Genomic DNA, 18,282 nt, shown 5'->3' with positions numbered 1-18,282 from the left:
AGCCTCCTGGCTGTTTCCCCCCTGCTTCCTCTCAACACAATAGGCTGAAATGAATGACAATATGTAGATTTTTAAACCATGGTGTGCAGGTTTATGCTGAAAATGGTGCAGGTTTATGAGAGCTTATGAAATTTGTGTTGATAGATACAGACATTTATTGCATTCAGCGTCTGCAATACAATGATGTATACAGGCATAGCTTGCATGGTTGTGTACTCTAATTTTTGCTGCAATGACCTTGTTTATTTTCTTTACATACTGAGGAAATTAAAAAATCCTCAAAAGTCATGTAATGTCAAAAGAAAAAAAATTTAGATAATTGTTTTGTCACTGGGGTCCATCCAGGTTCTACTGTATAAAATAATTCCACTGCAAACAAGCCTTGTTCTCAGTCTCTGTGCTTCTCCGTCAGTTTATTCCCACAAACCAAATTATAGCAGCTGCCGGCCGTCCATAACTGATCCGAAAAACCTCTTAGAGTTGTCGCAACAGTCAGCTGATTGAGGAGAGTCCAAATGTGGGCCAGCAGGGACTGGGGACGTGCTGATCACATTAAAGCGGTACACCCTCTGACAGGTCTGAATGGTTTGAGCCGTAGCTATTGATGTAGCTGAGCTCTGTAGGAATGGAAACTGTGGGCTCCTTGACAATCTGTGGAAAACAGATATCCTTCAATGAATGAGGCATGAAACAGTGGAACAGAGAAGCTGTATGGAAATAAGGCACAAGTGATTTACCTATTCAAATCTGTGGGAAAGCTGATAGCACTCAAAATATGGAGGATTCTGATGTCTGTGCTTGCTTGAAGCTGGTATGATGACTTATTTGTATTCTGGCAACTGTTCACTATGATGAATCATGTACAGAGCCTATAATAAGTATTCACCCCCTTAGATGTTTAACCCTTTTGCTGATTTTATAAATCAGTCATGCTCTACATAATTTGGCTTCTTTGACAAAAAAATATTACTAAAAAAGTAAAAACAGATTTCTACAACAGTAATGTCAATTAAATGAAAATATGTAATGTAAAATAAGTGACTACATAGACATTCAACATTTAAGTCATTATTTAGCAGATCCACCTATGGCTGCAACCACAGCACTGAGCGTGTGTGGATAGGTCTCAATCAGGCCTGAACAGCCTGACGCTGCATTTTTACTCCATTCTTCTTTGCAAAACTGCTCAAGCTCTGTAAGGTTGCACAGGGACCAGACATGAACAGCCCTTTTCAAGTCCAGCCACTAATCCTCTAGTGAATTGAGGTCTGGGCTTTGACTTGACCACTCCAGAACATTCACCTTGTCGTCTTTGAACCAGTTCTGTATCTTTTGCTGTATGCTTTTAGTCATTGTCTTGCTGGAAAATAAATCCTCCCCCAAGCCATAGTTCTCTTGCAGACTGAATAAGATTGTCCTCCAGACTTTTCCTAGATTTTACAGCATTCAATTTATCCTCTACCTTTATGAACCTTCCAGGGCCAGCTGCTGAGAAGCATCCCCACAGCATGATGCTTCACATTAGGGATACTGTGCTTATGTTGATGTGCAGTACATCACTTTGGTCTCAACAGACCAGAGAACTTTCTTCCACTTGACCGTAGAGTCTCCTACATGTTATTTGGTGAAATCTAGTTGAGAATTAATATGATTTTTCTTTACCAGTGGCTTTCTCTTTGCCACTCTACCATAAAGCTTTGACTGGTGAAGAACCCGAACAACAGTCGTATGCAGAGTCTCTCCCATCTCAGCTAGTAACTCCTACAGAGTAGACATAGGTGTCTTGGTAGCCTCTCTCACTAGTCTCCTTCTTGAGCGGTCACACAGTTTGTGAGGATGGCCCGATCTATGCAGATTTACATGTGCCATAATCCTTCCATTTCCTGATGATGGATTTAACTAAACTCTGGGGGATGTTCAGTGCCTTGAAAAGTTCTTGTATCCATTCCATGACTTTTCAACAACGTTTATTCTGAGTTGCTTGGGGTGTTCTTCATGGTGTAATGGTAGTCAGGAATACTGATTAAGTAATGACTGGGCCTTCCAGACACAGGTGTCTTTATACTACAATCACTTGAGACACATTCACTGCACTCAGGTGATCCCAATTTCAGTAATTATGAGAATACTAGCACAAACTGGCTCGTCCTCTGTTGAATAAGGTCAGCCACTTTAAATGGTACAAATATTTATGCAGTCATTTATTTTACCTTACATACTTAAAATTGACATAATTTTGTAAAAAAAAATTTGTCATTTTGACATTATAGGGTTTGGGTTTTATTTTTTTGTAAACTGGTTATTTATTAGCATTAAATGGTTTATATTCTTTAACGCAAAGTTTCAAAAAACCAACCCACTAGCAGATTAGTAATTGTTCTTTCTTTTGGTAAGATTTCCATCATAGGCAAGGGTGTGATATGATTCTTAATCTTATCAGCTTTTCTTTGTGAAAATAAATGAATGGTCTCAACTGGCTACCCTCCACACAGCTTGTGTAGAGGTATAACTCGATTTTTTTACTTACCTCATCAAACTTTCTCTCACTGTAAACCTCGTTTTTGTCAATAAACGTCAGCATGATCCAATCACAGATGATGGTGCACTTGAGGAATGAAACATAAAACAACAGATTTTCAGTGTGATGCAAACAGCATAGCTGCTGAGTTTTGAGCCTCAATATAAGATGAAGTAATTACTCACAATCCCAACTGAAGTCATAGCGGTCACTGTGCTGATGATAGTCGGGATGGGACTGAATTTACCAGCCTAAAAGAAAGATCATACTTTAATTTTGCACTGAAAGTAAACTATAAATGCTGGAGAAACTACTTACATGTCCATGAACTATGACATCCAGCCGCATGCCATAGGCCTTGATTAGTGTCCGAGACTCTACCCCGTCCTTATCATAATATTTGGCAAACCTGGAGAAATTAGACAGAGGCTGGGAAAGTTTGTAAAATTCAAAGTGTAAATTCAGGTTGCATAAGTATTTTGTCTCACCTGTAATAGTAACCAGAGCTGGCCTGATCCTTTCGAAGATCAAGACGACGGAAAGAATAAGTGGGCTTACAATGAGAAGGATCTAAATCCAGGTTACACTTCCAGTTAATGAAAACTCCTATCACTCCTCCCTGAGAAAGAAAAAAACAGTAGTCATTATATCTTATACAATTCAGCACCATAAAAAAGCAGGGCATTCTAAAGCAGCTATGTGTCATCTACACCAGTGGTTCCCAACCTGGGGTCCAGGGACCCCTAAGAGGGTCGCCTAAGATTTCAGGGGGGACTCGGGGCCCTGTCTGCCCTGACATTGTCAAAATTAGATGTTCATTTGAAAAATAATCATGATTACAAACCTAATGTACAATAGAGTATAGGGACCAACCTAAAAGATTAAAATATAAGGAAAATCTGTAGATTTCTAATAAAAACGGTCAAAAATTTGTTTGGAAAACAATCCAAATTTTTAAGATTTTAAAGTCTTAGGCTATATTTACAACATTTTAGTGTTTCAAAAGTCAGGAATTTACAAGAAAAATCAAAATTTCATAATTTAAAAAGTCTTTAATTGACATTAAAAACTCATTTTTTTAGGTTTAAAGGTTTTTCAAATCCTAATTTTACAACAGTGTGAAGACAAAAATTTACAAGAAACCAAACTGAAAAAAGTGGTCAGATTTTGACTTTTGGGCTCAATAATCTTAAAAATTCTTATCCAGGGTTCAGGGACATTTACTGATTTAAAGTCATAAAAATGCATTTTTTTAAATAATTAATTTTTTAAACCTGATTTTTTTTTTTCCTTGAAATTAGTCTTTTTTCCAAGAGTGGTCCTAATGCACTGTAATAATAATGAATAGTTTGGAGATAGATCTTTACTCAAGAACAAGTCTATATAGGTCTGTTATGTTGGGATTTTGTCAATGAAAACAATTTCAAATGATCTGTACTTTTTCCGAGTGGGTACAAGGGGGGTGTGGCTTTCTCTGATGCGAGTGGGGGGGGGGGGGGCCTGAGGAAAAAACGGTTGGGAACCACTGATCTACACGATATCATTAAAACATCAGCACCTGTTGCATGCAGAACTCATACTTACAGTCCTGCAGAGCTCACTGAAATTCTCCCTCGCCTGATTTGCAATGTAGCCCAGGCGAAAGTTTGGACAGTAGGGCTCCTTCTCTTCATCATAGTGACATTTATTGAGATATCTGTGCATGTTGCGTTTGTTTGAAGCATCTTTTATGTTCCCCCTGCAGAGCAAAAGCAGGAGTTGGTCAGAAGCTCTACACTTATTTCAGCATGCACGCATGTGTGTATTTTACCTCAGCACTTTAAATCTGGGGAAGTGGATAGAGTTCCTGATGAACACTGTGAAGTTAATGGCCTCTGTTAATGGTGGTTCTCTGTTGGAGATAAACAAACAGCATCTATTAGCTGGTTTCTGTTATTCTGTAGGCTACTAGTAGCAACAGCTCCCAACACAGATCAGAACACCCCATGTTTACTGAGTGTATAAATCGATCCTGATGTCTAGAATTGAATAAAATGTGTAATGTAAAATGAGTGCATAAATATTTGGCCCATTTAAAGTGACTGACCTAATTCAACAGAGGTCCAGCCAATTGATGCTTGTAGTCTCCCAATTAGTGAAATGGAAATTGCCTGAGTGCAGTGAATGTGTCTCAAGTGATTGTAGTATAAAGACACCTGTGTCTGGAAGGTCCAGTCACTGGTTAATCAGTATTCCTGGCAACTATTACATCATGGAGACAAAAGAGCACTCCAAGCAACTCAGAGAAAAGATTAATGGAAAGTGGAAGCCATGGGATGGATACAAAAAAATCATCCAAGGCACCAGACATCCCTCCAAGTTCAGTTAAATCCATCATAAAGAAATGGAAGGATTATGGCACCTTTGTAGGTCTACCTAGATGAGGCCACTAGTGAGACAGGCCAACAAGACACCTATGTCTGCTCTGTAGGAGTTACAAGCTTTAGCAAATCAAATGGGAGAGACTCAGCTTACAAAATGGTTGCCTCAGTTCTTCACCAGTCAAACCTTTATTTAGAGTGGCAAAGAGAAAGCTACTGTTCAAGGAAACTCATTAAATCTCAGCCAGAGTTTGCCAAAAGGATGCGGGAGACCCCATGGTCAAGAGGGCAAAGGTTCTTTGGTCTGATGAGAACAAAATGGTGCTTTTTGGCCATCAGACAAGACGCTATGTTCAGCAGACACCAAACACTGCACATCATCACAAACACACCATCCTCACTGTGAAGCATGGTGGTGGCAGCATCATGCTGTGGGGATGCTTCTCAGCCCGGCCCTGGAAGGCTGGTAAAGGTAGAGTGTAAATTGAAAGACTTATTTTCCAGCAAGACAATGACCTGAAGCATACAGCAAAAGCTACACAGAAATTTAAGTTTATAAACAAAACGATTAATGTTCTGGAGCAGCTTAATTAAAAGAAAAAAGGAATTATTTCAGGCACTGATTTGGCTCACTTGCTTGAGCAGGCACTTGTACTGAGGCTAAAGTCCTCACTGTACTAGATCCTGGCAGTGTTTGGTGCATGTCTTCACTCTTTTTACCCCCACTCTCCCCATTTTTCCCCTTTTATCAGTTGTCCTGACCTTGGAAGGCGCAAAGGTCAAAAATCTAAAAAGTAATTTTTACCTCCTCTGTCCTTTAGGGCATGGAAAATAAAAATATTCCTAAATTAACGTAAGATAAGCAATGGCTACAGTTGTGTGAACTAACAATTTTAAGTTGCTGTTTTTGTTTTCCAGAGCAGAGTAAATAAATGAACTCAAACTTGGGAAAAGAATCTCACCGCACTACAGCATACTCCTCAATGGGACACCAGCTTTGGATCTCACAGGTTTTGAAGGTGTGGTTGTAGTACTGAACACATCTGCCGGTCCTTCTTCCTGCATAAAAGAGTTAAAAACCAATAAGAGTGGCATACCAAGATTTACTTAAAAAAAATATTCACAGAGGAAAAATCAAATACCATGGCCATCAAAGTCAACCTCTCCAGGGACGCAGTCAGAGTCTGTTGTACAATTGGCGTTGGCAACTTGGAAAGACTGAAGTGAAACAGACTCAGTCATTGGAGAACATATTTTAAACTGAAACGCTTTACTAAAGTATCTTTTTCTTTTAAGCTTTAACTTTAAAAAAGGCTCTTAAGGAGCTCTCACCTCTGCACAGGTTGATTGCTTCTGGTCATATGTAACTTCTCGTCTTAGTATTGTGCTGATCACATCACCACCCTTAGCGGGAAAGAAACGCATCAAAAGTAACTCTGGTCTTAAGAATTAATCAAAATTCATAGAATTCAGTATTTTAGACCTTTTTAATTTCGTTGCAGCATTTGTTTTAGAATCACCTCTGAGGGTCGAGCATACTCCACAGTGTCCAAGACATCGTCTCCATGGACTGCTGAGCCTTTCATGAGTGTGTAAACTGAGCTCTCTGGACGAGTTTCACTCTCTTGGTAGGCTTTCTGACTTATGAAGACATACCTTCAGTTTGATAGAGCAGAAAGACCCGATATCACATTTTCTGTCATGACGTCAAGTTAAATTGGAGGTATCACATTACCTAGTTCATCCCATTTTGCTGAAGCTAAGATGGAAGACAGCATGACGCACTGCAGTTATAAAATCTAAGACATCTTATTTAAGAATTAGTTTAAGATTTCAAAAATGTCTGAATATTTTCATGAAAACTCAAAAGTTCAAATTACATATCTGATAACTGACTGATAGACTAAACCATAATTCCAGACAAAGAAAGTTTTTCCATCAATTATGGTAATTTATTTTAACTTCATTTCACAAAGGACACACATCACTTCTACAAAACTGAAAATTTTCATCCATTCATTTGAGACTTATGTAGCTGTAGAGTCATTTCAGCACATTTAGCATGCAACAAACACATTGATGAGGCTTACCAGATGAAATAGGTGATCACAAGAAACTGGACGGTTCTGTATATAACTCCAAGAGTTATGTTTTTAACCACCATCACCTTTGGTGTCTCATAGTCCCAGAAACCAAGAAAATAATCCTTTATAAATTCACGCAGGCCCATGGTGAACTAACTATATGCTTTTCAGACAAGAAGCCTATTTCTTGATCAGTTTATCTCTCAATATCAAGCTTTCCAATTCTCTCAGTATTGTTTTCTTTCTAACGCTCTGCTCCTGTTCAGCTCTGACCAGCATCTCTCTCACTTCCTCTCAAGCATCCCTGGATCAAACTGGAGTGAGGGAGAAGTGAAGGGGGTGGGGCTGCTCAAAGAGGTGAATCATGTAATTTATCCCAGGACATTTTATTCTGATGATTTTGATATCTTCAACTTTTTACTTGATTAGACAAAAAAAAAAAAAAAAAAAAAACAGGTTAAATCCTTAAAGTTCACCACATGAACGTATTTTGCTGATTCTTTCAATCAGGGGTGTAGCACAGGGGGGGAAAGGGCACTGATCACCCAGGCCCATAGTTGGGAGGGGCCCTTGAGGAGCCTGCAATTAAAGTGTGTTTTTATCTATTGTTTCTTAGTAATAAGTGTCATTATTGAATCAAAAGCAATAAAATGAATGGGTCAACAGACTGAAGTTTGTATCAAATAGAGTAAAAAAATACTGGGGGGCCTCAACTCCTCCCTTAAAAATGTCCAAATGGTATAGTCCAACGCTGTAAAATAATGCAAGTAAATTCAATTTAACCATAGTAAAAATAATGCTTATAAATGGAGATATGCTTCAAAAATTCATTAAAATGCATATATATTTGTAAAAAATTATGCAACATTTGTTGCTTAGCTAGCCAGTTAAGGGGGGACCTTGTAATATTCTTTCTTGGGGCCCAAAATCCCTAGCTACGCCCCTGCTTTCAATCATAAATTTTGTCTCACCAAAGAACAGTTCTTATGTTCTGAAAAAGCATCTTATCTCATTCTTTTATATTTATATACATTTTATCTCATAATTTCGACTATTTAATCTCATTATTATGATTTTTTCATCTCATAATTATGACTTTATTATTTTATAATTTTGACTTTTTATCTCATAATTTTGACTTTTTATCTCATAATTTCGACTTTTTGTTTCACAATTATGACTTTTTACATAATTTCGATTATTTATCTGTATATTTATTTTGTCAACCACTATCATTCATACAATTGTTCCGAGGAAGGATGTATTTTATTTACTCCATTGTCAGAGCCAAATCTCGGCAATGAAAGGATGTAGTAAAGCACCAAAGTGATGGATGCCAACCGCCTTAAAACTGTTTTTTTTTTTTTGGGGTTTTTTTGGTTTTTTTTTGTTTGTTTGTTTTTTCCCTTCTTTTTTCAACAGGCGGACAACGGCCAGCTTCTCTTCGGGGTCCTGATTACAGCTGAACCGCCTCCTCCGCGCATGTCAAACGACACGTGCATCGTCTGCTGTTGTTTGTGGTCTGAGCAGCGGGCTCCTGTAAACTAAAAACTTGTGAATAACTAAATTATCTTAACTTGTACGAAGAATAACAAATAATTTGAAAATGGGAGGTATTCAGAAGAAGAAGGTAAGAGTTGACGTTCTGTTTATGTCGAGCTTAGCCACAATAAAACCCATGGAGTCCAGGCTAACTGGTTAGCTAACGAAGCTAAGATAGCAGAGGTTTGTTTTCTTAAACAGCAAAGTCCTTCTGCTTCAGACGAGCTTTTAAGTTAATGTATAAAGTTAATTTAAGCTGACCAGGAATCAAATTTGCCTCCATAATGATTGTGTTAAATGTGACTCTTTGTCATTGTTTTCCAGTTTGAAAGGGGTTCTGCTACCAACTACATCACAAGAAATAAAGCTCGCAAGAAGTTGCAGCTGAGCCTCCCTGATTTCAGGTAACTGGACTATTTTAGGCATTTGGCTGCGAGAAACAGGAACATTATATTTTTCATGCTTTATTTTATCATTTTTCTGAGACTTATGTTGCCAAAACACTTGTAAAGGTAGAAAACGCCGAGGCGACATAAAGTATATCTTTAATTATAAGGTACACAGTGCATAGTTTTGCCGCTTAAGAGATGCAGTGGTTTCTGTGTGGACTATTGTTTATTTCTGATGATCTTTACAACACAACTATTAGAGATGTTGATTATAATATTATTATTACACATATGTCAAAGCTAAAAGCATTGCAGAAATACATTTTGAAATATTCAAATACAGTCGTCAGAACCATCACAAAATGAAATCAACAGAAATCATCTGACCAGTTAAAAAAAACATAGGAGTTTGAAATGTTTCATTGCATGCAAAAAAGATTATTGTCCTTTGTAATATAGCCCATCATTTGACATTGTTAATGGCTGATTTAGGTTGATATATTCCAGGAGAAAAATTAAAGTTTAGATTTAAATCTACTTGTTGTGACTCCAAACAGTAATGTTTAGATTAAATAGAATAATAAAATTAAGAAAGACACAAGATAATCACGTTTGTTATTGTATTTTTTCTTTAATAACGACTGCTGAGAGAGCCTAACTGTGACCAAATAATGAAACATTGATCTTCTAAAATGTTTGTTGTTTTATCATCCATTCCCAGAACTAATTTTGTCAAGATGCCAAGTGGGAAAGATTTACCTGAACAGTAACTATGTGGCTGAACAACAACTGATAATCTCTCTCTGACATTCAGGCGACTGTGCATTCTTAAAGGCATCTACCCTCATGAGCCCAAGCACAAGAAGAAGGTGAACAAGGGTTCCACAGCGGCAAGGACCTTCTACCTGCTCAAAGACATCCGCTTTCTGATGCATGAGCCAATCGTTGGCAAGTTCAGAGATTACAAGGTATCAAAGACTCCTTTTGTCCTTGTCACTGTCAACACCTGCAATTAAACACTTGTGTGCACCAGTAGGTGAAAAACAGCTTTAATAGTAAAAGTTGATTTTTTTCCCCTGATATATGTCTTTTATCAATATTAGTCATTTCTTCCTGGTGATTAGTAACCCTGTGCTTTGTTTACGTTTTCTGATTGTTGTCTGTAGTGAACATTTTGTATGTTTTACGTTAACAGGTATTTGTACGCAAACTTAAAAGGGCCTACGGAAAAACAGAATGGTCTGCCGTTGAGAGACTGAGGGAGAACAAGCCCACCTATAAACTGGACCACATAATCAAAGAAAGGTGAGAAAGTGTTGGTCTCTAGCTCCTGTTTAAGGGTGCACTCACACTAGGCCATCCGTACCGTGCCTGGGCCCGTTTCAGCCTAAAGTCTGGTACGTTTGGCCAATGTGAGTGCAATCGTACTGTGCTTCGGCACGGCACACTTTGCAGCCCCGGCACGAAAGGACGAGGTGGGCCTAGGCACAGCACGGATGCAAATGAAGAAGCACAAGCGTGGGAATATGACGTAGCGTGAAGTAACAACAAATGGACCCGCCCCAGAGCAGAGGTGGCAGCTGCACACTAGAGACAGCAGGATTTTTCTAGAGTGTGAGAAAGAATTACATATTTTGTCTCATTGTATTTAAACAAGTTACAAAGATTTTATAAGAGCTGAAGAATTTAACTTCACACAGCTCTACAATCTCGTTCTAATGGATCCCAGTCCAGTCCACATTTCCGACCAGTCTTGCAAAGTCAGGCTTTAACCACTGTGAGAGGTTTTTTAGTTTGTGAATAAAGCTTCTTCCCTTGATTGAGCCACAAACAGCAGCTCACAGGATAACAAACACCTTTCATCCTCCGTACGTAAAGGAGAGTGCCAATTACACGGACAAGTGTGTGCCAGGGTTAATCACACAGCTGATTTAACTTCTCTTATTCTAAAATTTTAATTCCAAACTATCATCCACTGAAATAACTTACCTCTAATTCTACTTCATGTCACCGAGAAGTGAAATTGTGATCTTGATTGTTGACGTTTGGACGGGACATCGTTTATTAATCCTGAGGCGCATTCACCTCCAGCTCTCATCAGATGGTTAAAATTGCTCTCTAAAAATTTTTTTTTTATCTGATCATTTAATCCTGCTCTGGACACAGGCTGTCCTGTGACATGAGTGTTTGGTGCAGCACTGAAAAGCATCCAAATGTAGAGAAAAGGATCAGTTCATGGCGTGTATAAGAATTCCACGGGGATTCAGATAGTATATTGACACGCAGAAGAGTGGCTATAGGGGCTCATACGAGTTAAAAAGTCCGGGTTTCATTCAGCAGAAGTGCCTGGAACTCTGATCAGGCTCCAGATTATATGCTGTGAGCGATAACTCTCCGCTATGAACCACTTTCTCGCTCTCTCTCTCCTCACTGTGCTCTGTATAGTTAACGTAGTTACTGATCCCAGGTCAGCTAAAATAACTCCAGTGTCAGATCAGATATCATATAAATCTGTTGCTATTTACAGCCTAAAAACAACACTTACGTATACTGAGTCATCAACACGTGTAAATTCATCAATGGTGGACGCTGTGATGACATTGATGCATGGTGTATCCGTGCCCAGGCCTGGATGCGTTGAGCAGTGAGAGTGCGGGCCAAAGTGGGGACAGAGAGGGGGTGAAACGGGCTTCGGCACAGTTAGAATACGGTACGGATGGCCTAGAGTGAGTGCGCCGTAAGAGTCGGTTTCCTTTTTTCAATTTTTAATGTTGAATAGATTTAATACATTTAAAAATGGTTCCATATGAAGAGATGATAGATCCTCTCTTATTACAGAGCTGTGCCAAATAATCCCCATCTCTCAAAAGAGCAGGGATTTCCATTCCCTAGGTTTGTTAGGATTACCTTACCATCCAAATGCCCAAATAGATGTCAATCCGTACTAATGTAAGGTATGATGAAGACGTAAGTGCTAATAAATGGGTTATGGCATAACACCTTTGCCTTCTTCTGGGTCAGTGTTAAGTTTGATGGGGTCTTCTTGTTGAAAGAAATACAAAGGAAAGTCATTGCTTGGATTAAAAATACAGGATTTAAGTTTTTTGATGAATAACATCAAGGTATTGAAGTCAGCAGAGGCTTTGAATTGGTAGTAAATCAAAAGACTAAAAGGGTGGAGTTACTTTGAAATTGTATCTATTTTACATAAAATCAGAGTTGTCTCACTCATATTCCTTTATTTTTGGCAGATACCCTTCATTCATCGATGCCCTCCGTGATATTGACGATGCCCTGTGCATGAGTTTCCTCTTCTCCACCTTTGCCCGCACAGGAAAATGCCACGTTCAGACCATCCAGCTATGCAGGCGCCTCACAGTGGAGTGGATGAACTATGTGATTGCATCTCGTGCTCTCAGAAAGGTGCAGCATTAATTATTGTTTGACATGTTAATAACAGAGAGGGAGGGGCTGTAATTGGTTTGTGATGAATTTCTTGTCCTGTAATGACCTCAACACTTGTCTGTTTATGATAGGTCTTCATCTCCATCAAGGGAATATATTACCAGGCGGAGGTGATGGGACAGCTTATTACATGGCTGGTGCCTTATCAGTTCTCCCATGATGTAAGTGAACGATGAAATGAAGTCCTTAGTGATTATAGTAGAAATTGGCACAGCTGTGTCAGCATTTGGACGTCATCGTTTCAAACAAAACACTTGCACTAAAGTTACTTACTCAGATGACAACCTCAATCTGTTGCGCCTGGGGTTATACAATATTTTGTATCTTTACACCAGTCTAAACTAATCTGTGGAACAAACTCCTTTTTTTTGTTTTGTTTTTTTTGCCCTCTTAGCATCCGACTGATGTTGACTACAGAGTAATGGCAACTTTCACAGAGCTGTACACAACACTCCTGGGGTTTGTCAACTTTAGACTCTACCATTCCCTCAACCTGATCTATCCCCCAAAGGTAAACATTATGAATATGCAAATGTTCAGTGTAAATAATATTAATAACATAATGTTAAATATAAGCTGACGTAGTTAAAGTACTAAAGATTAATGTTTTTAAAAATGTTTTGACATTGAAATATCCTCAATGAATCTCTATCTAATCTCTATCTGTACAAGATTTCAGTGAGATTAAACTTGTGACGATTAAACAGTGATGTTGTGTGATCAGACAGTGGATTTATAATTATTTGTTCACTTGTAGCTGGACAGTAAGGCAGTGTCAGACCTGAAGGAAGAAGACGAAGAAGACTACGCCATGAATTCAGAGAGCTACTTAGAGGTGATACTTTCTATCTTGAATCATGTTAGAGGATCTTTTAAACCATATACTACTCGCCTACAGTTTTTAATCATTGAGACAATGAGATATTTAGTTCACCAAGTTTTCTTTTTGAGAAACATTTCAAAGGTTTCTACTGTCACCTGCTTACAACACTGAAGGGTGGGATACATATCATGGTCCTCACAGTATTTGAGTAATATGTCATCTCCTAAACTGACAACCCTAGGTTATCCTGAGTGACCAGAAACTATCTTTGTTTCATTGCTTTAAACAGCACAAACAATACCATTCACTTTGATTTTGTTGGAGTAAATAAACTAAACACATATTTTTGTTAGAAAAGCCTGAGAACGTGTATTTTGCATAATATGTGACCTTTAATTATTAAATTAGCTTTAATTGTCTTCTTGGGTAAATTTTATATTTTGTTTTTACCAATATCAGGATTAATAAAGCCAGGGGAGTTACAAGTATAGAAGGACAAAGATTTTTGTACCAGTAGAATCTCATTTTAATATTTATCTTCCAGCTAATGTTCAGAGTGAGACACCTGAGCCAGGTGTGAGATGAAAACTTCATTTCATAAACATGTCCGAATGTTTCAGCAGGAGGTCTGATACTTGGTCCCTTTTGTATAAAAACACAAAGACACTTAAACTATTCTGAACTGATATTGTTTTCCCCCCTTTCTAATTTTTCTTAAAGCAAGAAGTTAGTCAAAACATGTAGATACCCCTGTTTGATAAAGGATTTGTATAACATCAGAGTGCCTCGGATTCTCAGTTCTGACTGCAATCTATACTCTATTTGAGAGCTATCTGGCAAGCCTCTGTTACTCTTTTTGCATTAAACAAGAAGTTATTTTGATTATTTAAACAGTTTATAATTGATCGGAGCGAACTGAAGTGTCCTGTATTCAAATGAATCATTAATGAATCGAATCACAGCCCGTGAATTGAGATTCAAATCGAACAGTCTTGAAAAGGAGAGATTGACACATCTAGTAAACGCCATATTTCTGTTAAACTCTTCGAATTAAATCTGAAAGTCAGCACTTCAGTCATATCTTAATTTATTTCAAATCTATTCTGGTGTTGAACAGCGACATGAGAAAAATAGTCATTGCCCAAATAATTACAGACCTTACTATGTGCAGAGTCCCATGCACCCTTCTGTAGATGGTGAAGTGTAATAGTTTTATTGTGTTGTAACCTGAATATAACGAGCCTTATTTTATCTGAAGAGTTACCTTAGTCAAGGTAGGATTAAAGTATGTGTTAATGTTGGTATTATTGTTGTAACCCTCTGTTTTTTTCCTTTTTTTTTTTGCAGAAATTGTCCGCTCTGAGTGCCAGTCTGGCGCGGGTCGTTTCTTCTACAGAGGAAGAGGAGGCTGAACTCGACCAGTTCCCTGTTGAAGGGGTAATTTATCCCATTTCTTTTGAATACAATGAAAAAATAAATCATAGTCATGATTCTGTCGAACAACAGTAGATAAACTAATTGGTCTCTATGGACAGAAGTGAGAGATCAGGATCTTTGTCAGAGGAGTCTAAGCTTTTCAGGTGTGAGACTGGGGACTACAGCTTCAAGTTTGGTTTCCATGGTTGATTCGCTTCACTACTTTAAGGCTGTTCAAACACATGGACTGGTTTTCAACAAGATAAAACAAGTGCCAGTTTTGGTTTCGTGGAAAAAAATAATTCTCTGTCCTTACTTGTTTTTCCAGACGTTGTACAAGAGTAAGTTTAGAGAACTACAAAACACTGCAATTATTTGCCAAAAAAAAAAAAAATAGTTAAAGGGAAATTACTTCAAATATAATGACAGTAAATGCTGCTGTGGTGCCGTTTTGACCAGTTTTAACATTTGATTTTTTTTTATTTTTAAATATTGTGCCTTCTGGTGGCTATTCAGCGTATATATAACACCTTAAAAACTATAAATGAATGTTTCCTTTTTTTCCAGGAGGACATCGAAAAGATGGAGGCCAGAGAAAAGGAGCAGAAACAGCAGGAGGCTCAGAGAAAGCTTTTTGTGGGGCTGAAGTTTTTCCTTAACAGAGAAAGTCCCAGAGAGTCACTGGCTTTCATCATCCGGTAAGTGAGCACTGCTTCAGTGCAGTTTACAGCTTAGTTTTATTATTTATCACATTTATTTCAGCATTTAAGTAATGCTTGGGCGTTCATTTATTATTTGTGTTGTTAACTTCAGGTGTTTTGGTGGTGAGGTGTCCTGGGATAAGTCTGTGTGCATTGGTAGCACATATGAAGTGACTGACGAGACGATTACACATCAGATCGTTGACAGACCAAACATTGAGAAACAATACATCAACAGGTAAAGAATGGATTTTAAAATTACATTTGCTTCTTTTTAAACCAAGAGAACAATCACTGTTTATGAAGCCACTTTATTTACAGGATTTATCTGAATCTTAAATACAGGAAGTCTGTCTTCTCCCCTCTTGTACATTATCATCCCCCACAAAGCCTTTTTGTATGATCGTCTTTGGGCTCTCTTGTCTCAAAGCAGCCCTGTTCTCTGAATGTTTGACGGACTCTGGCCTCCTTTCTTTATCTAGTTCTTCACTTTCAAAGAAACAAATTGTTTCCATCTGGTTTTTCCTCTGACAGAAACATCAGAGAAGAACATCCTCTTTGTTAATTTAAAAAAGATGTGCTTATTGTTTTGTATCAGAACAAGGAAATAAATCAGGAAATAAATATGCATAAATAGCTTTACTTCATAGTTTTCCCTTTTCAAACTCTGTAGGTACTACATCCAGCCTCAGTGGGTGTATGACTGTGTCAATGCCAAAATTCTTCTGCCTGTGGAGGACTACTTCCTGGGGTTGACTCTGCCCCCCCACCTCTCGCCCTTTGTGGAGGAGAAGGATGGAGACTATGTGCCCCCTGAAAAACTCAAGATCATGGCCCTACAGCGAGGGGAAACCCCTGGTATGAAATTAAGTGTCTCTTGACCAAAATATAGCTCTCACATTGCACATCTCATATATTGTTAGGCTGCAGTCAGTTTTCATACATTTGGCTGCATCAGTGATAGATATGGTGCACCATAACTGCAGGTTTGGTATGATATTTTTCATTGACTCATGAAGATTTGATAACACATTTTAAATGTGTAGTGTCAAAAATCCTTATTGAATTAGTGTGAGTCAGATATTTAGCCTGTGTGAGGTATGTCATTTTTATTTTTACTTCCATCACAGCCAATGAGGAGGAAGAAGAGGATGAGGAAGAGGAGGGTGAAGGTGAAGAAGAAGAGGATGAAGAAGATGATAATGAAGAAGAGGATGAAGAGGACGAAGCAGAAGAGAAGAATCTGAAAAAGATGGAAGAACAAAGATCCCAGGGCAAGGTAAAAGACTTGTGATCCATTTTCCCATCTTTCTGTGATTTTTCCTGTTTTTTACAAAGAGACTTTGTTTTATATTTCCTCCTTTTATTCTCTGCAGGTCAAAGTAACTCCTGGTAAAGTAAAGCTGGAAAACCCAGCACGCTTGGAGCAGGAGGAGAAAGCAGAAGAGAAACGTCTGGCTATTATGATGATGAAGAAAAAGGAAAAATACCTCTACGACAAGATCATGTTTGGAAAGAAGAGAAAAGTCCGAGAGGTTTGTTTCAGTTTCTTACAGACTCAATATGGATCCACGAGTAGATAAGTCTGTTTGCACAGATAAGATTCATAACATTGGATATTTTTTTTCCACAGCGAGGCATTTTATCTTGCTCTGAGAAAGTTAAACAATTTTTGTTGAACTGGTGTGTGCATGGCCCCTGAGTGCACTGACCTCTGAAATACCTCAACTGCTTTTTTGCTCTTTCAGGCTAACAAGCTCGCTGCCAAGAGGAAGGCCCATGATGATGCTGAAAAATCAAAGAAGAAAAAAGCCAGAAAATGAATCATCGGATGTTGTATTTATCAGACTGACTATGCATTTAAAGTGCGTAGCAGGTGTAATGATACCTGTACATGCCTCAGAGAGCTCAGTGAGCTACATGCACACTGATTAGGGTGCATTGTCTTGTGATGGATTTCAAGATGAAATCCAGGATGTTATATGAGAACTGTAATTATTAATGTTAAAGTGACTGTTTGACTTTTGTTTGTATGAACCATTCTACATCGCACAGATATTTCTCCCTGTTTATTTCACATCTGTACTTGATATGCTCTGTATTTTAAAGTAAACGGCAGTTAAAATGAAGCATGTTTTTTGTGATCTTCAAATAGAAGTCAGAAGTTGAGTAGAGTCTCTGAATAGAGGACAATCCACCCTTTGACATTACCCTGGACCCAAGTGTCTACAGCTGTACAGTATTTGTGGACCAAGGTCAACCATCCTGCTGCTCTGGATCGTCTACACGCTTGGGCAGTGGGCATTGATGACGAATGAGCAGTAGCCCCTCTGTACCCTCTTGAGGCTGTAGGTCATCATGGTGGGCTGAAGGCCAAGCCAGTCATGCCGTACTCTCCTCAGTCTCCTCATTCAGTTCAAGACACTCAATGCCTTCCTCTCGTCCTGATCTGCATTCTTTGCATGCCCGCCCAGTCCGGGTCTCACCCTGGTACTCTGGGTGTTTGAGGGCAAAGGCCCGCCTCACTCAACAAAAGCAGCAGTGTCGTGCTGTGTGGCATGACGAGTGTGGGATGAGCAGGGCTGATCTGAGAGCGAGGGGCCGCTGTGAGGAGAGGGAGCTCACACTTACTGTACCGTGCTTGGCATTAGCGGCACATATTGCTGCATCCTGGCTAGCAGAGCCAAATGGAGTGTCTCTGATGGAGTGTCAAAGGCTCAATGTTCATTTAGTTCTCTATTGAAACATCTCCAAGAGTTGAATTGAGAACACGAGTCTCATGCAAAATTTCCTGAAATCAGAGTTTATGCAGTTTAAACACTGGGCATGTTAAATGTTTAAATTACAAATAAATAATGTTAATAAATTAAAATAATTTTTAAGCATTTAGATGGTATGATTGCCTGAGAGTCCAGGCTGTGTCGGTGGCTCAGTTTGTTTAGAAATTTGTCTAACCTGTGTTCAACATGTAATAGCTGTCCTGT

The 18,282-nt window shown here is 38.6% G+C and overlaps 2 protein-coding genes across 2 annotated transcripts; one reads left to right on the top strand and one right to left on the bottom strand.

The window, feature by feature from the left end:
- Positions 1-471: 471 nt before the first annotated feature.
- On the bottom strand, positions 472-7,814 carry p2rx2 (purinergic receptor P2X, ligand-gated ion channel, 2). The gene is made up of 13 exons (XM_041788295.1): positions 7,804-7,814; positions 6,969-7,109; positions 6,399-6,534; positions 6,211-6,282; positions 6,021-6,096; positions 5,841-5,937; positions 4,329-4,409; positions 4,103-4,256; positions 3,007-3,137; positions 2,837-2,927; positions 2,704-2,769; positions 2,528-2,605; positions 472-651 (listed from the first exon to the last, which is right to left on the bottom strand). The coding sequence occupies exons 2-13, from the start codon at positions 7,106-7,108 to the stop codon at positions 553-555; spliced, it is 1,221 nt and encodes a 406-aa protein (XP_041644229.1). The 5' UTR covers position 7,109; positions 7,804-7,814; the 3' UTR covers positions 472-552.
- A 638-nt stretch (positions 7,815-8,452) lies between these two features.
- On the top strand, positions 8,453-18,095 carry pes (pescadillo). The gene is made up of 15 exons (XM_041786557.1): positions 8,453-8,592; positions 8,829-8,908; positions 9,708-9,861; positions 10,089-10,198; positions 12,145-12,316; positions 12,430-12,519; positions 12,753-12,869; positions 13,116-13,193; positions 14,529-14,618; positions 15,165-15,295; positions 15,411-15,536; positions 15,972-16,156; positions 16,429-16,577; positions 16,675-16,833; positions 17,047-18,095. The coding sequence occupies exons 1-15, from the start codon at positions 8,569-8,571 to the stop codon at positions 17,119-17,121; spliced, it is 1,740 nt and encodes a 579-aa protein (XP_041642491.1). The 5' UTR covers positions 8,453-8,568; the 3' UTR covers positions 17,122-18,095.
- The last annotated feature ends 187 nt before the right edge of the window (positions 18,096-18,282 follow it).

Source organism: Cheilinus undulatus, linkage group 5 (genome assembly GCF_018320785.1).
Source record: "Cheilinus undulatus linkage group 5, ASM1832078v1, whole genome shotgun sequence".
In the NCBI taxonomy this organism is placed as follows: domain Eukaryota; kingdom Metazoa; phylum Chordata; class Actinopteri; order Labriformes; family Labridae; genus Cheilinus; species Cheilinus undulatus.
Note: the sequence above shows the minus strand (reverse complement) of the source record. Positions and strands in the feature narration are given on the sequence as shown.